The sequence below is a fragment of the Sinocyclocheilus anshuiensis genome, unplaced genomic scaffold (genome assembly GCF_001515605.1).
Source record: "Sinocyclocheilus anshuiensis isolate Anshui unplaced genomic scaffold, SAMN03320099.WGS_v1.1 scaffold147, whole genome shotgun sequence".
NCBI lineage: Eukaryota > Metazoa > Chordata > Actinopteri > Cypriniformes > Cyprinidae > Sinocyclocheilus > Sinocyclocheilus anshuiensis.
In genome coordinates, this window is record NW_015549585.1 from 374,598 (window position 1) to 395,794 (window position 21,197).

At 36.0% G+C, this 21,197-nt stretch overlaps 1 protein-coding gene across 1 annotated transcript in view; it reads left to right on the forward strand.

Annotated features, from left to right (window-relative positions):
* The window catches only part of sptbn1 (spectrin, beta, non-erythrocytic 1), a 115,636-nt gene that overhangs the window by 32,266 nt on the left and 62,173 nt on the right, over positions 1-21,197 (forward strand). Inside the window, exon 2 of the mRNA XM_016446292.1 lies at positions 5,402-5,615. Within this exon, the coding sequence (XP_016301778.1) occupies positions 5,471-5,615 (145 nt within the window). The 5' untranslated portion in view covers positions 5,402-5,470. The remainder of the gene's footprint in view (positions 1-5,401; positions 5,616-21,197) is intronic.

Sequence of the window (21,197 nt, forward strand, 5' to 3'; positions counted from 1 at the left end):
GTGTGTCTCGTCATCCCCTCCTCCTGTGTGTGTATAAAAAGTGTTCCCAGTCCCAAGTTCTCGGTCCGCTGTTAAACGTCTTCCTGAGTTCGTCTCCCTTGGTTCCTGAAAATAAAGTCATGGTAAAGTATTCTCCAGCGTCTCCTCATTCCTCATGTGTGTGCACCGTGACAATTAGCACATACTTTTTAGATGATCTGAAATGCTACCTGTATGGGTTTGGCCCAGATCTGATCTCTCTCTCTCTCTCTCTCTCTCTCTCTCTCTCTCTCTCTCTCTCTCTCTCTCCCCCTCTCTCCATCTCCCCCTCCCTCCATCTCTGGTGTGCTATAATGCAGTTTGTCCCAGCAGCCTCTGGGTGTGTGCCCGCGCCGCTGCTATAAAAAGCTCTGCAGACAGGACTAGCGTGGCTCTGCGTACATGCTAGCGCTAGCTTTGACCTCAGCAGTATGGTCGGAAACAAACACGCACGATGCTGACACTCACATAAACGTGTGTTAGCGTTAGCTCGCTCGTAAAGCCTGGTCTTAGCTGTCACCTGGTTCAGCTTTCAGACAATATCATGCTCAGATCCTTAGGAGGATTTCGACCTTGAGTCACGTAACGTTACCTAAAAACCTTGACGAGGTACAATGGTTTAGAAAGGGTATCAGATGGTATTTTATCGACAGCATTCAGATATGTCATTAATATTTACCCCAAAGTACCATGGTATTTTCAAAAAAACTAACAAAATAAAGTATTGTCTTATGTTCAAACAAATCAGTGTTATTGTTAACTTAATAGTTTTCAGTAATTGAAATAAATCAGAAATAAAATATAAATATTCGATGACTTAAAAAAAACTAATAAAAATGACAAAAAAACACTAAAACTGAAATAAAAAAAATGTAAGCTATACAGAAATAGGAAAAAAATCTAAAATAAATAAAAATGCTGTACAGAAATATTTTTTTACAAAGCAAAAAGCACGTAACACAATGACTAAAACTTAATCTTAAAATTAAAGTGAAAATATAAAAATAAAAGCTAATTCAAAATATTAATTAAAACTATAATAGCATATAAATAATAGTAAAATAGCACAGAAAAATATAATATGATGCGTTTTTGTGTAATAATACTGTTATTTTGATATATACCATGTCACTGAACGATTAGCGTATTCAAATTGTATTTATTTGTGGTTTAACTATGATACAGCATCATATAGATGCACATGGAAATACATGGAAATTCTGTTTAATAATTGTGTTCATATGATATTTTAACGGTACAGTAAAGTACTTTCATGGTATGTTTTTTTCATGCTATATATGTATGCAAATTCCACTTTTTTTTCTTTTTTCTTGCAAGATGAACCTTTCATATCAGCAAAAAGTTGCTGAGACAGGTTGCATGGGTTTTTCTGTTGTGCAAACATGTACAGTCAGAGAGGACGGTAATGATGGGCCTCTGAGTCGATGCATCAGTGCACTTGGCCGCCGAGGCTTTTACTGCAGAGCACAGACGCTTGCTTGACTTAGAAAATCAATAAGATATGTGCGTCTTGTCTTTGAGCCAGACAAGGCCATCACTCCAGCTTACATATTAACATGAGAGCATCTCCAGCTGTCACCTGCCATCTTTACCGTGTTTACTTTACTGAAGATCTACATTTACTTCAGTACCATGCAGTATCAGAGTACCATAGTATTAGCTTCTGATACTAGCGGTGTGCACAAATAATCGAATATTCGATCTGTAATTATTATTCGAAAAATAAAAACACTATTCAAATTTTACTATGTGTTGCTTTGCTGGCTGTAAATGCAGGCAATCCATGATAAATCCTAAACACTCAAACTATAAGTCAGTTATAACTAAATGCAGTGGCTGGCGCTGTGGAGCGTGTTAATAAGCTGATTATATTTGATTACAGAATGTCGTCGTCTGCCGCGCAAAGTTTGGAATCACTTTGATCAAAATGATCTTACTAATGAGCTTACAAAATGGAGTTACTTTTGATCAAATGAATCAGTGAATCATAATATCATGATCTTGAGACATGTGCTTCCTTTAAGTTTCCTCGAGGGAGAGTGCGTTAAGAACAGAAAACACAAAGCGCTGCAAGAAACTCTGCTTAGCACACAGCTATCTTTGTGTCTCTGGAAAGACAGAGTCGGCGCTCGTTCTTATTGTTATCAGACTGAGGAGCCAACTTTCACCCGAGCATGTGGATATTATTGTTTTTCTCAAAATTAACATGTGAAACAGTACAAACAGGATAAACATAGGCCGACTCGAGTGCATGTACGTTCTGTACTGTAATTGTCTGCTTGATTTTTTCCGTTTGCTCTGCTTGAGCTTGAATGCTTTTGTTCTTTAGCCTAAATGTGTGTGTGTGTGTGTGTATGTATATATATATATATATATACGATTTTCAACCGGCTGGCGGTTAATCGTTACATCCCTAATATATATATATATATATACAGTATGTTTGTTTGCACACATTTTCAACCAAAAGAAAACCTTGAGATATAACATAACGTTGTTGTAAACATTGCTGTGCATAATGCCTAATCATAAGTTTGTTCAGAAATGGTGACAAAAATTAAATATTTGAATATTTGTTTTTTTATGAGTCCAAATATTCAAATACAGTATTTTTGAAAATGTCAATCCCCATCATTAAACCACACTATTGGTATGTCAGTGTGACATACATTGTTTTCTTCGTCCTTGCTTTCTGTGTCATCTTGATTGACGTTCTGCTCGAGTACTCACTCCGAACCCCAATCTCTCAGCTCTTCAGATGTAAAAAAGCCCGTCCCAGCGGCGCAGTGATATATAGGTCCACCACTAGCAGTTTCTGGGACACGGCTGTTACTCTCACGATGAAAATGCCCTGGAAACTCTGCGTTTGGTTGAGAAACACTCGTACCATGAGGTTTTAGCACTGCGTCGCTCCTGCACGGCTCACAGACTGTTATGTGGGAGGTACTTGAAGAAAAACATCTCACAGGAGCATAACCGCATGCTTGATTTTCTACAACCGAAGTCTTATGGTAGCAATTAGAAAGATAAACGCCACCCCTCGTTTTCACACCGAAAGGCTCTAGTTTTGCATGTGTGTTTTTGTGCATCATAACCTGCTGATCTTTTAGAGCGAATCATGCACACAGTATTCATACATCATTAATATTTAACCCAAAGTACCATGGTATTTTTTCCAAAAAACATGGTATTACCATCTTATCATGTCCAAACTAATCAATGTTGTTATTGTTAACTAAAACAAACATTATTATTACATTACAAACATTATTAAAAATAATTTAAATACATAAAAATGTAAATATTAGATGACTTAAATGTAAAAAACTTTAGATATTTTGCCTTGTCTAATGTTGAAGTACTAAAACTAAAGCTGAAATAAAAAGAAATTAAAGCTAAAAATATTTTTTTAAATCAAAAACTAATTTAAAAAAATGACAAAAACATACTAAAACTACTATTGAAATAAAGAAATATATATTTCCATTGGTCAATTTTATTTTATTTTATACTAAACTTTTGTCAATATTTATATTTGCTTTCATGATACACTCTCCTGGTCTTATTGTGAACCTTTTATCAGAGCATGCTATTCCAAAGTTAAATAAATAAATAATAAAAATTAGTCTTAATAATTGTAATCTTTACTGTAATTTTTAAAATGAGATAATTGTTTCCTCCTTTTTTGGTTAAAAATCTAATATATATATATGCACTGTACAAGTTATATATATATATATATATATATATATATGCATTAAACTAAAACTTATGCGAATGACAAAAGCACAATAAATAAATTCTATACAGAAATATTTTTTAAAAAGCAAAAGCATGCTTGATTTTGTTAAACCGAATTCTTACTGTAGCAGTTATAACGATCAACGTCGCGTGCAGGAACGCCGGGTGCATGGGTATTTTTGTGCATCGTAACCTGCTGGTCTTTTAGGGCGAGTCATGCACATGTGAAAGAAAGTATTGGCTGATGTGATCACGCTGAGATGCACTCATGCATTTGAGAACAGACTGCTGATTTCAATTAGGAGTGCAGTGCTGAATGCGGCGAAACAGGCAGGACAAACTCTTGGCGGGGAAACTAACGTTATTGTAGTTCTGCCAGTAGCCTGAGCGACCTGTCACGGCTATCAGTTATCTCACGGCTGAGGAACACCACATGATTGTGCTTGTCTGTGGATCAGGGTATGATGTTACGGGGGCAGTTCTGAGGTCGTTCAACAGGTGGCAGTAGGTACTTAAAACACGAAGATAAAGCAGACATGAGATTGTCTTCTTGATGGATGAATGAATATTGAAGCAGCTCTCTGAAGCTGGAGAGGGAGGATGGGTTGATGGGAAATAAGTGCCATCTCTTTGCAAAGGTCAGCAGTGCAGAGCGAACAATTAAAGACTCATTTAGACACTCTTTCCCAGATCACCAGTGTGTTTCTGAGTCACTGATAATGGGGAGAAAAACAGACTGCAAAATACAATTGTTTTCCCAATTATGTGCAGTGCTAAATCTCATATTTATTTTGTTTTATTTTATTTTTTTAAATAATTTTTTATTATGATTTTTGTTATTTTTATATTACTAAAGTCATCTTTATTGAATGCTTATATTTTTGTCCATGAGACAATTTGCTGGTCTTGTTGTGAACTTTATCAGAATAATAAAATAATAATAGTTAAATAATAATAATAATAATAAAAGAAAAATAATCATAATAGTTCAAAAATTAAGATGTGACAATTGTTGACTTTTTTTTTATCGTGGCTGAAAATGAGAATGTTACATTAGAATGATATAATTGTTGAAAATGAGAATGATATAATTGTTTTTATATATATAAGATATTTAGACGATAAAAGGAGGCAACAATTATCATATTTTAACCATAATTTTTGCATAATTTTTTATTCAGTGCACTTTTCTGTTGATGTCAGTGCATTGATTAAAATATATATATATATATATATATATACAGTGGGTACGGAAAGTATTCAGACCCCCTTCTAGATTCTGTGTTTTTCTGTCAATATGGGGTGCTGTGTGTACATTAATGAGGAAAAAAAATTAACTTAAATGATTTTAGCAAATGGCTGCAATATAACAAAGAGTGAAAAATTTAAGGGGGGCTGAATACTTTCCGAACCCACTGTATATATATATATATATATATATATATAATTCCAGCAGATTATCTCCCAAAATCAGTGCAGAAGATATTATCTAAAAATGAATAAAGATTCATTGTAGGTTTATGTTGGCATCTCCGTTATGTATCTAATAATTTCCTAGGTTCGTACATGAACTGCAATGCTCCCTAACCATAATGACCTTTGACCCCTCTGTCTCTTTCAGCAGGGCTTCAGTGGAAGCCGCCTCATGAGGAATTGTGAACGGTGAAAAGGCGAAAGGTCAGAGGTCAGGATGACGACAGTAGCCGCAGAATACGAGCACATGGACATCCAGCAGCAATACCAGGACAGTGTCAACAACCGCTGGGAAGACGAATGGGACAATGAGAACAGCTCGGCCCGATTATTCGAGCGCTCGCGCATCAAGGCTCTGGCAGGTGAGTCGAAATCACAAAGTCCATCTGTGATGATGTTAGTTGATATATCAGGTTTTAATAGACAAGCGTGACCTTCTTTTGGAGATTGAAAGCTGTAGTTATAAACAAAGAGAGGTAATTATTATCAGCAGAAGTGTTTTTGTTCCTTGCTGTCCTCAACTATTCAGCGTATTGGCTTTGAATAGCTGTAACTAGTGCTTGATAATGTGCCGCCCACTCGCACATGACATGCAGGGATTTAGTGTGTGGGAGAGCAGAAAGAAAGTGGGCGTAAGTTCACACTTTCTCTGCTCCTTCTGAAGCTCCCACACCATTTCTGATTGACAGCGAAGCCCTCGAGCCCACAGACCAACTCAGGAGGCTCTTGTGCCTCGTACAGGAAACTGAACACGTTACATAAAATCAATATGGAGATGGACGATCTTTTATTCATGAGTTGAATTTTTTTATGCATTTCCTATAGATGCTGATCTAGGAAGGGTTTCCTAAATGAACAACATACCTGTGATGAACTAAAAGCACCTTTTGTAGGGTGTTTGCAAGCTAGAGAAACTTCTGATGGCGCATTTGATGAAACATATTTCGCATATGATGCATTTTAAGGGTTTGTTTTTGAGGCATTTCAACTGGACCCAAATGACTGAAATTCTATTGTTTTATTTCATTTAATTTTATTTTTTGTACACTTCCCTGTTTTTATTGTGAACTTTTATCAGAGGATGTAATTCCAAAATAAAATAAAAAAAACAAAATAAATAAAGATTAAATAAATAAATAAATAAATAAATATAGTCTTAATAATCTTTCATTTGCTTTGTAATTTTTAAAATGTGATAATTGTTTCCTCTTTTCTGGTTAAAGTAAAATAAGATAAATAAATTAATTAATTAAAATTTTGGCTGGTGAAAGACTTTTTGAAAAGTCTCTTCTACTCACCAAGTTTCCATTTATTTGATCAAAAATACAGTAAAATTTGTAATATTGTGAAATATTATTAGTGTTTAAAATAACTGTTTTCTATGTTATTATATTGTAAAATGTAATTTATTTCTGTGATTAAAGCTGAATTTTCAGCATCATTACTCCAGTCTTCAGTGTCACATGATCTTCAGAAATCATTTTAATATGCTGATTTGCTGCTCAGCAAACATTGCTATTTTTGAGGAAACAAGATTCTTTGATTAATAGAAAGTTGAAAAGAAGAGCATTTATTTGAAATAGAAATCTTTTGTAACATTATGCGTCTTTACTCTCACTTTTGATCAATTTAATGTGTCCTTTCTTATTAAAAGTATTCATTTCTTTAATTTTGACTTCCTCAGGAGGGGTTCGGGCTTTAATTAGGACATTTAGACCACCACCACCTCTCCATAATTCTCACCGTGGGGTTTTGCTGTATTTCTATCTTCATATAATTTATTCCCGTAATATCTTGGATGACAGTAGCATATTTCCCTCTTCTGTTTTCCATCATGTTTCCAAGCATCATGCGTTTGAGTTGCTGTGTTTACAGAGGTGTGATGTTGTTTATGAGTGTTTGCTGCTGCCGAGAGCCTGACTGTTATTCTCTCGGGGTGGCAGAGTTTAAACAGACTGGCTTTAATGAACGACCAGGCCCGTCCGCTCTCTGCGAGACTCAACCCGATACTTCAGGACTGAGGACGATGGAACATAAAACAGAAATATAAAATCTTTTCCTCTCTCTCTTGTTGCCAAAAACCACAAACCGTTTCTGGAGTTGTAAAAAGCCCCCTGCATTCCAGTAATCATCCTTCGTTTCACGTGATTGTGTTTTCCTGCATTCCTGGGCAGCAGAGCATACGCCGCCTTCGCTCTCTCATGGAAGCAGGAATAATGCTCAAGAAAGAGACACAAAACAAGTGTATGGTGACGTGTGGATTATTCAAATAAAATTCTGTTCCTGTTTAATATGCAGAGATACTATAACTAAAATAGGCTGATTTCCTGAAGAGTGTAACACTTTGACTCTGTGTCGATTTCAAAACATTAATCTAATAGTTTGAACAAGTCTGACGCAGTCTGAATTAGCTCAGCCAATGGCATGAGTTTGGGGGCGGGACTATCTGCTTGTCCAGCCAATAGCAGTGAATTCTATTTATTGACACTAGTGTTGCACCAGGTCATTTTAGTATTATTTATATACTATTATAGTTTTTTAAATATATTTTGAATTAGGTTATATTTTTTATATTTTCAGTTTTCATTTTAATTCTAGTTAATTTTAGTAAATTAAATGTAACTTTTTGCTTTTTAAATTATTTTTAGATTTAATTTATTGAATTAATTTTTATTTTATATTTAGTGTTAATTATATTTGAGTTTTAGTTTTTATTTTCATTTAGTAATTTTAGTGCTTCAACTTTCTATTTCTATTCAACTTTCTATTTATTTGTTTATACAACGGGGTAAACTGCTGCTGGCTTGATGACGCAAACGAACCACGGTTCGGACCCAAATAATATAATGTGAACACAGTCCAGCTGGGGGAGGGGGGAGCAATCGAACTCGGGTTCGGACCAAGCAATCGAACCAAGTGTGAAAGCACCCTTAGTTAAAAACGGAAACTGAAAATAAAGTTTTGGTAGTTAAATTTGGGCAACTGGGTAACTCTTTATGCTGTTTAGCATGTTTTATTCTTATGTGATTAATTACATTAGGCGAAGTAAAGTTGTTCGGAAAGGAGCCGCTTCTCAATATTTCAGCCAAACAAATTTAAATTTTTGGAAATGGCGAAGTGCGTCCACACTGCTGACATGTTTACCTGTCATAGCTTATCTGTGTAAACAGACATTGACTTAATCAAAACCTGTTATCAAAGAAGTGCTAATTAAATGTCACTGTTTTGGTCAATGATTTTGGTTTTTCATTTTGCTGTTTTGGTCCATTATTTTCTGTTGCTGCAATTTCAGTGCATCACTTATTGCCACTAGAGACAGAAATGACACACTAGACTAATTTGAGATAAAGAGTTTCAGGAGGAAGTATTTAGATGCGGTTGATTTTCTAAAATAGTTTGGCAAGCATTATTTTGCACAAATTTTTATTATGATTTTTATTTTGCTTTTGACTTGGCCCAGTACCCACTGCAGCATTACTTTCATTGGTTAGCAAAACTCATATTTTCCTCAGAAGGTGTAAAAATCTATATTTACATATTAATCGAATAGAACCAGAGTTCTGTTTGCTCTCGCGCTGCTCTTTGCTGTCTCATCAGACTGTCATTGGCTCAGATGGGAAGTCAGATATCACACCGGCATGGTTCACTCCCAGAGGTCTGATAAGTCAGGAATCCCCCCGGCAGCAGTCGGCATACCACACTAATGTGGACCATGTGCTGGAGCATGAGAGGGGCCCGCGCTCTGACATACAGCCCTCCCCGACAGCCCACGGTCCAGGGGTGCCAGATTGAGGCTAAACCACCCGTTTAATTGTGTTAGGAGAAGAGCCATAGTCTCTTTACTCCAAACACGAGCATGTGTGGGAATTATCGTGGATTGATTCTGACACTTTGTTTTATTCGGTTGCTTTTTGTAAAGGTTTTTGTTAACTCAATGACCTCTGTAGACATTTGCTATAGTCATAAGCAGATAGATAGATAGATAGATAGATAGATATTTAGATGGACGGACGGACGTACAGACAGATGGATAGATGGATAGACAAATGGGTAGGTAGTTGTGTAAATGGATAGTTGGATAGATGGGTAGATACGTAGATAGTTTGGCAGATGAATAGTTGGGTAGATAGATAGTTAGGTAAATAGTTGGATCGATATTCGGGTAGATAGATAGATGGGTGGGTAGTTGGGCAGATGGATAGTCAGGTAGATAGATAGTTGGATAGATAGGTAGATATTTCTGTAGGTAGATAGATGGATAGTAGATAGGTAGATAGTTTGGTAGATGGATAGTTGGATGGATAGTTGGGTAGATGGAAGATGGGTAGGTAGTTGGGTGGGTAGTTGGACAGATAGAAGGTTGAATAGTTGGGCAGATAGTTTGGTAGATGGATAGTTGGGTAGACAGGTAAATAGTTGGATGGATAGAGGGGTAGATAGTTAGGTGGGTAGTTGGGCAGATGGATAGTTGGGTAGATAAATAGTTGGATAGATAGGTAGATAGTTGTGTAGGTAGGTAGATATTTGTGTAGATATACAGATAGATAGTTTAGTAGATGGATAGTTGGGTAGATAGCTGGATGGATAGTCGGGTAGATGGATAGTTGAGTAGATAGTTGGGGAGATAGTTGGATGGGTAGTCGGGTAGATGGATAGATGGGTAGATAGTTGGGGAGATAGTTGGATGGATAGTCGGGTAGATGGATAGATGGGTAGATAGTTGGGGAGATAGTTGGATGGATAGTCGGGTAGATGGATAGATGGGTAGATAGTTGGATGGATAGTTGGGGAGATAGTTAGATGGATAGTTGGGGAGATAGTTGGATGGATAGTTGGGGAGATAGTTAGATAGATAGTTGGGGAGATAGTTGGATGGATAGTCGGGTAGATGGATAGATGGTAGGTAGTTGGGTGGGTAGTTGGACAGATAAAAGGTTGAATGGATGGATAGTTGGGTAGATAGTTTGGTAAATGGATAGTTGAGTAGACAGGTAAATAGTTGAATGGATAGATGGGTAGGTAGTTGGGCGGGTAGTTGGACAGATAGAAGGTTGAATGGATGGATAGTTGGGTAGATAGTTTGGTAAATGGATAGTTGGGTAGACAGCAAGCCTCTACATTGTGAGTAAATTACTTGCATATGCGACTAAATCTTCACTCAGGGCGACTAAATGACATCTAATATTAGCCAATTGCTAATAAATTCTCATATTTTACTCGCCAGTGTGTGAGTTGGAGGCTAAGTATAAGTTTAGCTCAGATATATTTTCACTCGCCAAACACTCTCTGACTGAGCGCTTCAGAGTTTCACTCTCCATCAAGTGATCTGTGCTTTCACACACACGCAGCGAGAGAGGGAGAGAACTGACGCGCTACCTATGCGCACTACATGTCAACGATATTCTTTGTTGTATTTTGCTGTCAAAATTCCTTTGGAATTCTTCAGCTTTTAAGAACTACCACTTTCTCCGGTTGTGGACGGAACTAATGTGCAAACGGCAATCTCATTGGCTGGCGCTCACCTAATTGCCAATGTGTTCGTAGAGGGCTGGACAGGTAAATAGTTGGATGAATAGATGGGTAGATAGTTTGGTAGTTGGATAGTTGGGTAGGTAGGTAGATATTTGTGTAGATAGACAAGTAGATAGTTTAGTAGATAGATAGTTGGGTAGATAGCTGGATGGATAGTCGGGTAGATGGATAGTTGAGTAGATGGTTAGTTGCATAGATAGATAAGAGCGTGTATCTTTATTGTGTAACATATTGGGCTTCAGGAACAGAATGAATGCTGTCGTCATGAATAATTAATTAAGGCCCTTCAGTTGCCTAGTTTCTCACACACACTCAGGGTTTTGTCAAGTATTGGTTTGTGGGCCAGCGTACTAGTATTCCACCAATGAAGCGCGAGCATCTAAATTATTGACATGTGTTGTGAAAAATGAATGAGCTGGTTGTCGGTCTGCTCGAGTGACTGCTGCTCCGTCGAGCAAAACTCACTTCAGCCACACTGTAATATCCCGCACGTCCTTACGCATTAATTATGATTGTCTTCTCATTTGTTTTTTATGTAGGTTTCAGATGTTTCTGCTAAAATTCCTTAAACATGGAGATCATTTGATGAGTAAAGTTTGAGTTCATACTGCGACTTCTGAGTTCAGACAGTATTTTGCTTTTCTTATTGCGATTTATTGTTAATTTTTTTTGGAGATCACATTGCTTTTTGCCACCAGCCTGATAGCTCATATACTGAGGGAAATATCCTTATTTCCCAGAGCAGCAGAGAGCGGTTCATCAAATGTAATTGTAGGATGAAATCTGAGTTATGGAATGTCCTGGGTTGTGTGTTTGTATGGCTGTTCATCTCAAAATACAAAAGAAACACCCACAGACCCCCGTCCTTCCTCTTTCCCTCCTTTGCTGAGTTTGTCGGCCAGATGTCTGTGAAATCACCCCACTTAAAGCTTTATGAACGCATTAGATCATTGTCGTACTTAGAAACACTCTGTATCCAGACATTATAGGCTGTTAAATGGATTGGCTCTGCTGAAATCAGCACATTCGAGTTCGGTGTCAAACGAGAGCAGTTGTGTTGCGCTACAACAGGCTCCCACTGGAATTGTGGGATTGTGCAAGTATATGTTTTTAAGATCACAGTGAAGCATCATGTGAAATTTCGCAGAAAATTGTGCCTTCATTGACTTGCCAAAGGAGCGATTGTCTCAGCGCCAACAGAAACACACACTTATATACATTTGTACCGCTATGAGTGAAAAACAACACATCTGAAATGCATTTGCGGGAACTGCATTTGTGCTGCTCACCCTTCATGGTCGGTTTGCACGTAGTGCATGTATTCATGTAGAAATACTGGTATTGATTAAGGCCTGGGATCCGGCGTAATGGTAGTCCTCTAATAGGTTTGATGTGGATTAACAAGACTAGACTTACTAGACTAGATCATTTCAGAAGCTCTGTTTAATGCTGTTTGGTAAGGTTTCGTGATTTGATCATTTTATACATAAATCCATAGATATTTTAGCCAAATCTAGAGATTTTGTCTTGAACCAGTAAGCCACGACCTCCACTCTAGCATCATGGTGACATCTTTTGCAGGCAAGCATCACATTTAGACTTCATAAACGGTAAAAATCTAGTTTTACATATGATTTTATCTTTAAATAAAATAATATATTTAAAAAATATATATTTCATACAGTTATAAATTATGTTTTCCTCTTTATTTCATTACCCCCTTTATTTAATTTTCTTCAGAAAATGTAAAAAATTACAGTTTTATGAAGTTTTAAGACCTATTTAACATTATTTCATCATATATTTATGTAATAATATAATCTCAAAATAATATAATATTATAAACTCTCTCTATACACACACACACATGCTCTTATCTTTAAAAAATATTTGTAAAATATTTGTATAAATGTATTATTATTACATTTTGTACATTTATAAAAAAATATGAATTATCCCCTTTTTTCAGCATCACAATTAATATACATATATATGCTTTTTTCTATAACACAAATTTTAATAATTTAAATTATAAAATAATTTTATTATTATTACATTTGACACATTTATTAAAAAACATCCCTTTATTTCGACATCACATTTTCTTTAGAAAATGTTAAAAATATCAGTTTTACTAAGTTTTACAAAAGCTTTTATCAGTAAAACATATTTATCAGTGGGAATTTTGCAAGCAAGCATCACATTTTCTTCAGAAATCTAGTGTTACATATACTGTTATCTTTAATATTTTTTAAAGAAGTATTATTTTTAGAAAAGTATCATATATAATATCTTAAATTTATATTAATATATTTAAATGTCCCTTTATTTTGTTGAGTATTTATAGTTACTCCTTCATGGCTCTAATTTCCAATAATTTGCTGATATGTTCATCGGTTTATCTTCAGATTATTCCCTCAGCTGTGACTCTACGTTTGAGTCTTACAGAGGCTAAACGCTCCTCTGCAGTGAGGGACTAAACGTCTTCCAGTATGCGTCTCCTCCCTCTTCTCTGCAGCAGTGAGGGGAGGAGAACCCAAATCTGTGGGCCGTTTATCACAGCGCGAGGGATGATTTGAGCTCAGATTCACTTGTGACAGAGAACAGAAGTGCAGACGGAGGTGAATTAAGAGCGCTGATGGCTCCAGGGGCGGCGGAGCACACGTGGACGCCTTGTGACTTCACAATGACACCACTGACTGTGTTTGTGCACAAATATCCCTCTCACTGTGGCAGGCCTCAATCCCATGCTAGACGTTCTGAGGAATAATTAAACATCTGTTTATTTTGGAAATACAGGATCATGGGACACGTTTGGTCACATTATAGCTCATCTCATGGTTCCTTGAGGATGCTGACTTGTGTGTCTCGCTCTTAAAAGAAAGAAAACAGGACGCTAGGTTCTGAGTGGTTGCTAGGGTGTTTTGGGTGGTTGCTAGGGTGGGTGTAGTGGGTGGTTTCTGGGTGGTGAGCAGTAACAGTATTTTTCCAGTACGTCTGTATATTACAGTAAAATTTTTAGTTTACTGATGTTATTGTTAACCAAGACTAAGACTATTAAAAAATAGGGTAACACTTTACAATAAGGTTCCATTAGTTAATGTTAGTTCATGCATTAACTAACACGAACAATACATTTATTACAGTATTTATTCATCTTTGTTAATGTGAATTAATGAAAATACAGTCGTTTATTGTTAGTTCATATTAATTCACAGTGCATTAACTAATGTTAACAAGCACAACGTTTGATTTTAATAATGCATTAGTAAATGTTGAAATGAACATGAACTAAGTTCTATAAATGCTGTAGAAGTATTGTTCATTCTTAGTTCATGTTAACTAAAGTAGTTAACTAATGTTAACTAATGAACCTTTTTGTAAAGTGTAACCAAAAATAGTTTTTGGTAATTGAAATAAAGCTGAAATAAAATAAAATATAAATATAAGATGAAAAACTTAAAACGTAAAAAAAAAAAAATTATAATAATAATAAAATAAATGAAAATTATAAATGTTGCCTGAAATAAAATAAGATTGTAGTACTAAAATTATTAAAAATAAAAATAAAACTTTAAAGGTAAAAATATTTTTAAATGATTAAAAAATGACAGAAGCGCATAACAAATAACTAAAACTGAAATAATTAAAGCTAAACAGAAGTATATAAAAATACTAATTTAAAAATAACAGAAACACTTAAAAAAATGATTAAAACTTAAAAATAACTAGTGTTCTAGCAACAGTCTACTTTTATTACTAAGAGTAAAACTGAATTAAAAAATATATATATATGACCAAAACACATAACAAAATTACAAAAACTTAAAAGCCTGTTATTTATGTTAGTATTCTAAAATACTAAAATACATTTTGTTGGAATCAGAAAGAAAATGATATAAACCTGTTGCTGCAGTAAGCAAAAACAAATGCTGCCAAAAAAACAAACCAGCATTTTTATTGCTTGATTTACAGCATTTCATGCAGCATTTCATATCAGCGCTATACTCTCATAAAACACTCCTGTAAATATCCAGTGTGACTCTTAATTCACCTTTGGGGGGCTTTGCATAATCCTGCTTTTTATCGTGTTTAAGATGCGGAAAGAAAAGCAGAAGGGGGTTTGAAAGTTTGAGTTGGATCTCCTGCATGTTTACTACTCCTGACACAGCCTTGTGAGATTCCTGAATGGGAATTAGCAGATATTTGTTTTGCAGCAGAGTGCAATTCAATAGCCAAACTCTGAGAAGTAGTTCAAAGTCTGCATTCATGGCAGAACATCTCCTCACCTTGCAAACAGATGGACGGCAGGGGAGAAAAAACAGGAGGAGGAGGGGAGCACAAATAAGCCGGAGGGGTTGCAAACGAGATTTTAGGCAGGATGCATTTAGTCCGACATTCCAAGAAGGTCATTCCGCGTTTCTTATGCAACTTTGCTTCTATTGCATGACCTAAGAAACAATGCATGGAAATGGGCCGACTTCCTGCTCAACCTCCACCCCCGATCTTCTCCGGAGACTTGGTTTGGCCCGTCTCCTCCTCTTCTTTCATTGTAATGAGGTGGTGACATCATCAGCAAACACACTGGCTGGGCTGCTGATGAAATTACAACCCTTCTGCCCTCCTCTTGTGCTCCGTTAAAGGTGTCTCGCAGAAATCCTTCCATTGACTCCTGCAGATTCAGAGCGGAACTCAAACTAGAAGGTCTCCCCTCCCTTGTATTACAGGAGGAGGGGCGTTTGAGTGCTTGAGGTTGGGGGGAGACGCTGCTTTTGAATGGACAGAGTGGGAAGACGAACAATCAGAGAGACAGCAGCATGCATGTCTCCTCTAAAACAGACCGCTTGAGAACATCAGACTGGGACGAAAACCTTCGACTTTTTGGATAACTCCCATCGCAACTTTCTTTCCCGTTGTTGTTCCTTCCCATTCCGCGGTTTCCTGGGAGGTTGCGAGGAATCTGGAAATAGTTTCCCTCTCGGTCAGGGATCATGGATTTGGAGTGGGAGTCTGGGGGCCCTGAGGGCTTCTACCAGGAGCCAAGCTTCCCCACACAAATGCCCTTCAACTACAACCAGCTCGAGGGGCGTTTCAAGCAACTGCAAGGTAAGATGCGTCCGGAGGTGTGGATGCATTGTTTACAGCACCGTTAGGATGGAGATTCATGGGTTTCCTACAGCGCAGCAGCTGCGATTTGTGTTATATACACGCTTAAAAATAAAGGCTTTATTGTCATCAATGGTCCATGGAATTTTAAGGGTTCTTTGGGGAACCAAAAATGGTTCTTCTACAAAAATCTCCCTTTGGAACACTTATTTTGCAAGCTTTAACACCCATGGATCTTCCCATTCCACAAAATGTTCTTTATAGTGGAAAAAGATTCTTTAGATTTTTAAAATGTTCTTCACACTAAGAAAAAATGGTTCCCTACAGGGTTCTTTGGGAAACCAAGCATCCCTTTGGAATCTTTAACGTTCATGGAATCTTTCATTCCATAAAAAGTCTTTAGATTTTTAAGATGTTTTAAAACCAGATGTTTTGGAACCCTTATTTTGGAACCTTTAACATCTACGGAATCTTAGCATTCCACAAAATTTTCTTTATAGTAGAAAATAGTGTTTTTTTTTTTTTTAATTTTTAAAAAATGGTTCTTCTAAGATCGGTTCACTGAAAGGTTCTTTGAGGAACCAAAAATGGTTCTTCAATGGAATGACTACGAAAAGCCTATTTGGAACCATTATTTTTAAGAGTGTAGATTAAAGCAGCTACAGAGTGGCTGTGGTTTACTCTCCTCCATAATCCTCTCAAAAACGGGGGTGTCTGGTGGAATTGGGAGGTTCAGACTGGATTAGTGAAATGGATTTTAGACATTCCCTCCAAAAAGTCAAAAAAAAAAAAGTTTTTTTTACATGCTTCTCATGCAAACGTTCTACGTTTACGCTCGGCTTCCCTTCCTCAAAATCACCCGGTAGTCAATAAGGGGGCAGCTCGCATCAGCTGAATGGGCCGTCATGGACAACAATGGAAACCCCGGGAAGGTGGGAGTGGTTGTTTTGTTCTGCTGACTATGTGAGTGATAGTGGCATGTTTCTAAATGCTGCCGCTTCATATGCATTTAAAATGCGATTGCTAATGAGTGCAGCCGTTAGAGTTTGTTTTTTAAAATAAGGTGCTTGTAAGGCTTTGTTGTTATTATTGCTTAAATAGTTGGACAAAGCAGTTGCATTGTTCCATGCATGACTGTTATGGACAGTGCAACACTTTGTGCTTACATTGCGTTCACCAAACTGGTTTTGCAGCCCAGAAATTGCATTTTACATCTGATCTGGTCGATCAGTAGATGTGCACTAGGCATTTGGCCCTTCGCACACTCAGCATTTCACACATTTACGCCATTGCTCTCGTTTGCCGTCACTGTAGTGCAGATGTTTCCCCAGAGCTTTGGTGTCATGTTTGAGTGTCAGTTCATGCTTTTACATATTATTTCTCATAACCCAAGCATGCATTTGAAGAGTCACATGTGTATGATGAGATTGCACAAGTATGATAAGTATGAAACAACTATTTAATGAGCGACTCTGATATCAGTTAATAACCAGTCGTTGATGAATCACAGTCCAGTTTGAGGTCATTAATGCTGAGAGATGGGCTTCAACAGAAATGCACTTGCAGAAATGCAGCTGAAAATTCAGCTTTTGTAACTAAAGAGTCTGTTTACATTACATTTATGGATTTAACAGACGCTTTCATCCCAAAAAAATGAGTTTGCGTTTGGCTAATCTTTAACTTAGATTCGTCCTGCCCTTCCTTTAAGTAGTTTAGCGATGAAAACTTGAACTTTTACCTGTGATATGACAGATTTGAGTGATTCAGCTTCATCTCAGGCTTGTAAATAACTTAATGTGGTAGGTTTGAGATAAACCGTATTGCTGTCACCACCCTGTGCGTTTTAAATGCTCAAAAAACTCATGCATACTGTAAATGTGATTTTTCGAAGACTCATTATTTCAGTCTTTCTACTTCAAAAATTACATGTTTACACTGCAAAAAGTGCTTTTCTAACTCAATAAATATGTAAGCATCCTTAAATCAAGATATATTTACTTGAGATGCAAAATTACTAAATATAAAGTCTTATTTATGCTTAAAACAAGAACAAATATCTGCATTCAAATTCAAAGGTAAAACAAGAAAATTTTTCGGACTTCTGATTTTTCGGTTTTGTTTTCCAATTACAAAAAAAAAAAAACTACATTTACTTTAGAAGAAATATGAATGATTTTAAGTCTAAAAATGAAGTGACTTTATGCTTAAAACAAGAAAAATATCTGCCAATGGGGTCAGAAAAACAAATATTGCTTTCCCTCTGAATTAAGTAGATTTTTCTGACCCCACTGGCAGATATTTGATCTTGTTTTAAGCATAAACTCACTTCATTTTTATAGATCTTTCAGAAAACAAGACTTAATATCTTAAGTCTTTTTGCATCTTAAGTAAATGTGTCTTGACTTAAGAATGTTTAGATATTTGTAACAGAAAACGAGACAAAAATACTGCATTTTTTTGCAGTGTGTAGATTGCATTTGCTTTCATACTGACATGTAGCATCTGGTTCCTCAGATGTGATGGTTTGATATTAAGTCAGAAGTTGCAAATATTCGGGCAAGTTTTATGATGCAGTGCTCACTACACAAGAGCATTCTTCAAACCCTCTAGACACCAGAGATTTGCCAATATAAATGAAAGATTCTTGGACTTGTGCTTGCACTATTGTGGACGAGCTTCAATAGTCTAAACACATGATCCTGGCAGCGTCTATTCCACTGATGGTAAGGGTGTGTCCAGCTGATCTTGGACCTTTTTTCGCTCGGCGGTAAGCTGTTTTGCTCATAGGCTTGCGTGCTGAAGCGGATCTTTTGTCCTGCGTGTGTCTTCCTGCCAAGCCGCCTCTCTGTCAGTCTGGTCTTCTCAATGACCTTCTGTTGGGCTGTTGGCAGAGATACGGCCGGCGAAAGCGAGACGGAGTGAGACGTCGGGTTCTGAATGGCCCGGGAGCATCGGGTCCGTGTGAGGATGCGAGTCGCCGGCTCTTGATTCACTCAGTGGCCTGCCATGGAGTGACTGGAGGCTTCGACCCTGATGTCAAGCTCTCTCAGTAGGGCTGTAACCGTCACCACTCTCTCGGCGTGAGAGGAAGTAGATTCAAGAGCTCTGAAGCAATAAAGGAAGTGTTGAGATGGCAACTCAGCTGGGCGTTAAACCACCCAGAATCACGGAGTCTCTAGTGAACATTCACTTAAAAGTCATTGTGTAACACCCTAAAACATAACATAGAGTTCCACAAAAACATTTCATTAGATAACCTGTATTTTAGTGTTATTTCTATACTATTATAGCATTTATTAATCTTTTGAATTAGCTGTTCTTTTTATCTTTTCAGTTTTTATTTTAATTTTAGGTTAAGGTTTAGTCATTTTGTTGTGTGATTTTGTTGTTTTTATTATGTATATATATATATATTTTAATTATTCATGTTTTCTATGTATGTAATATTTATATGTTATTTTATTTCAGCTTCATTTCAATTAATGAAAATGGTTATTAATAGTATTAGACCTAGTTTGAGTTTTTAAGTTTGAGTTTTTCAGATAATATTTGTATTTTATTTCAGCTTTATTTTAAATTAATGAAAACAATTAGTAATAGTATTAGTCCTAGTTTTAGTTTTTAAAGTTTTTCTGGTAATTGTTATATTTTATATTATTTCAGCTTTATTTCACTTAATGAAAATGATTTTTAATAGTCTTAGTCCCAATTTTATTTTTTTAAGTGTGTTTTTCGGGTAATATACATATTTTGTTTTATTTTATTTCAATTTTGTTCAAATTTATAAAAAAATATATTTAATTGTATTTTTTCCTAGTTTCATTTTCATATTTTCAAGTTTTTCATTTATATTTATATTTTATTTTATTTCAGTTAATGAAAAAAATTTTTGAACAGTAGTAATATGTTTTTCAGGTAATATTTTATTTCAGCTTTATTTCAATAACTGATGATTTTATGTAAACATGAAACCGTTTGCATAATTTTTTTTGAAGTAATGTGATATATTTCTGAGTAAAAAAAGTTGATTTGGACTTGAGAATTTACTAGGTGGTAAAAAGTGTCTTGCACATGATGAATAAATATTAAGTGGCATCAGTGACATCAGCTGTAAATTAAAGTCATGCACTGATGCTTTTTTTTTCATTCTCCAAAGAATCATATAGCAACTCAAGACCCCCTATACAGCCAGAAAACAATGAAAAACAAAACTTTATTTGAAAACTATATAGATGTGAAACTCCATTTCGAGCTGTCGTTTAGAAAAGCACTCTGTTATAAGCACAAATGCAGATGAATTCAGAGTGTTTTGTTCTTCTGCTGGCGTATGAGTCTCTGGACATCTGCAGTGATGCACTAGTGCACATCCTCATATCTGTTTGTCATGTCACTTTGAAACTAAGGGTGGGGTTTAAACCAGTCAACCTGAAACAACAGGGCAGTTTGAGTTTGTGTCAGATGCTCGCACTTGTGATCGCTTGACAAATACCATCTTATTCCACATTTTGTTCCAAAACCTAATGAGCTTATAGGCATCCTAACCCAAATGTAAACGTGTAAGTGGCTGATTTCTGACCATCAGCTAATACTGAGTGGCACAGCAGTATCACGGATGGTAAATCTGGAATCTGTTCCCTCGTGAGACACACTGTTCCTGGTGAAGCGTGGCATTGATCATTGTCTCTCTGTTACACTGGAGGAACTGTAAGTTTTCCTGGTTGCCACAACAGGAATGTCATCACTTAAAATTAGGCATGATAAACATTAGAGGTCGACCGATGTATCGGTTTTGCCGATTAATCGGCACCGATAGTTGATTGCTGGAACTATCGGTTATCGCATGCATCCTCTTCCCTCCTGCTCTGCTTGTTTTAAAGCCAGAAATGTAAGAAATTATGGACCGTGTGCTTATCTCTGTGAATGTACTGATGTACTGGCTTATCAAGTTGACTTTTGAGGCAACTAGAATCCAAAAGTGTCTGTGTATATATTATTTACATAATTTTATTATCATATTAATATAATATATGCTTAAAAAAATTATATCGCTAATCAACTTTATATATATATATATATAATAAGGGAAAAATATATATTATTTTATTTGACCTATATTATTTATTATGTATATATCATATATATAATGTATGTGTATATATATGTAAATAAATTTACAAAATATATATGCATGTTTTTTTTGTTTTGTTTTTACAAATTATTAAAAAATACATCAAATAATATATTATGATAACTTTCTATATATAGTTGATTTATCTTTTATAATTTTATTTTCTTTCTATTAACAG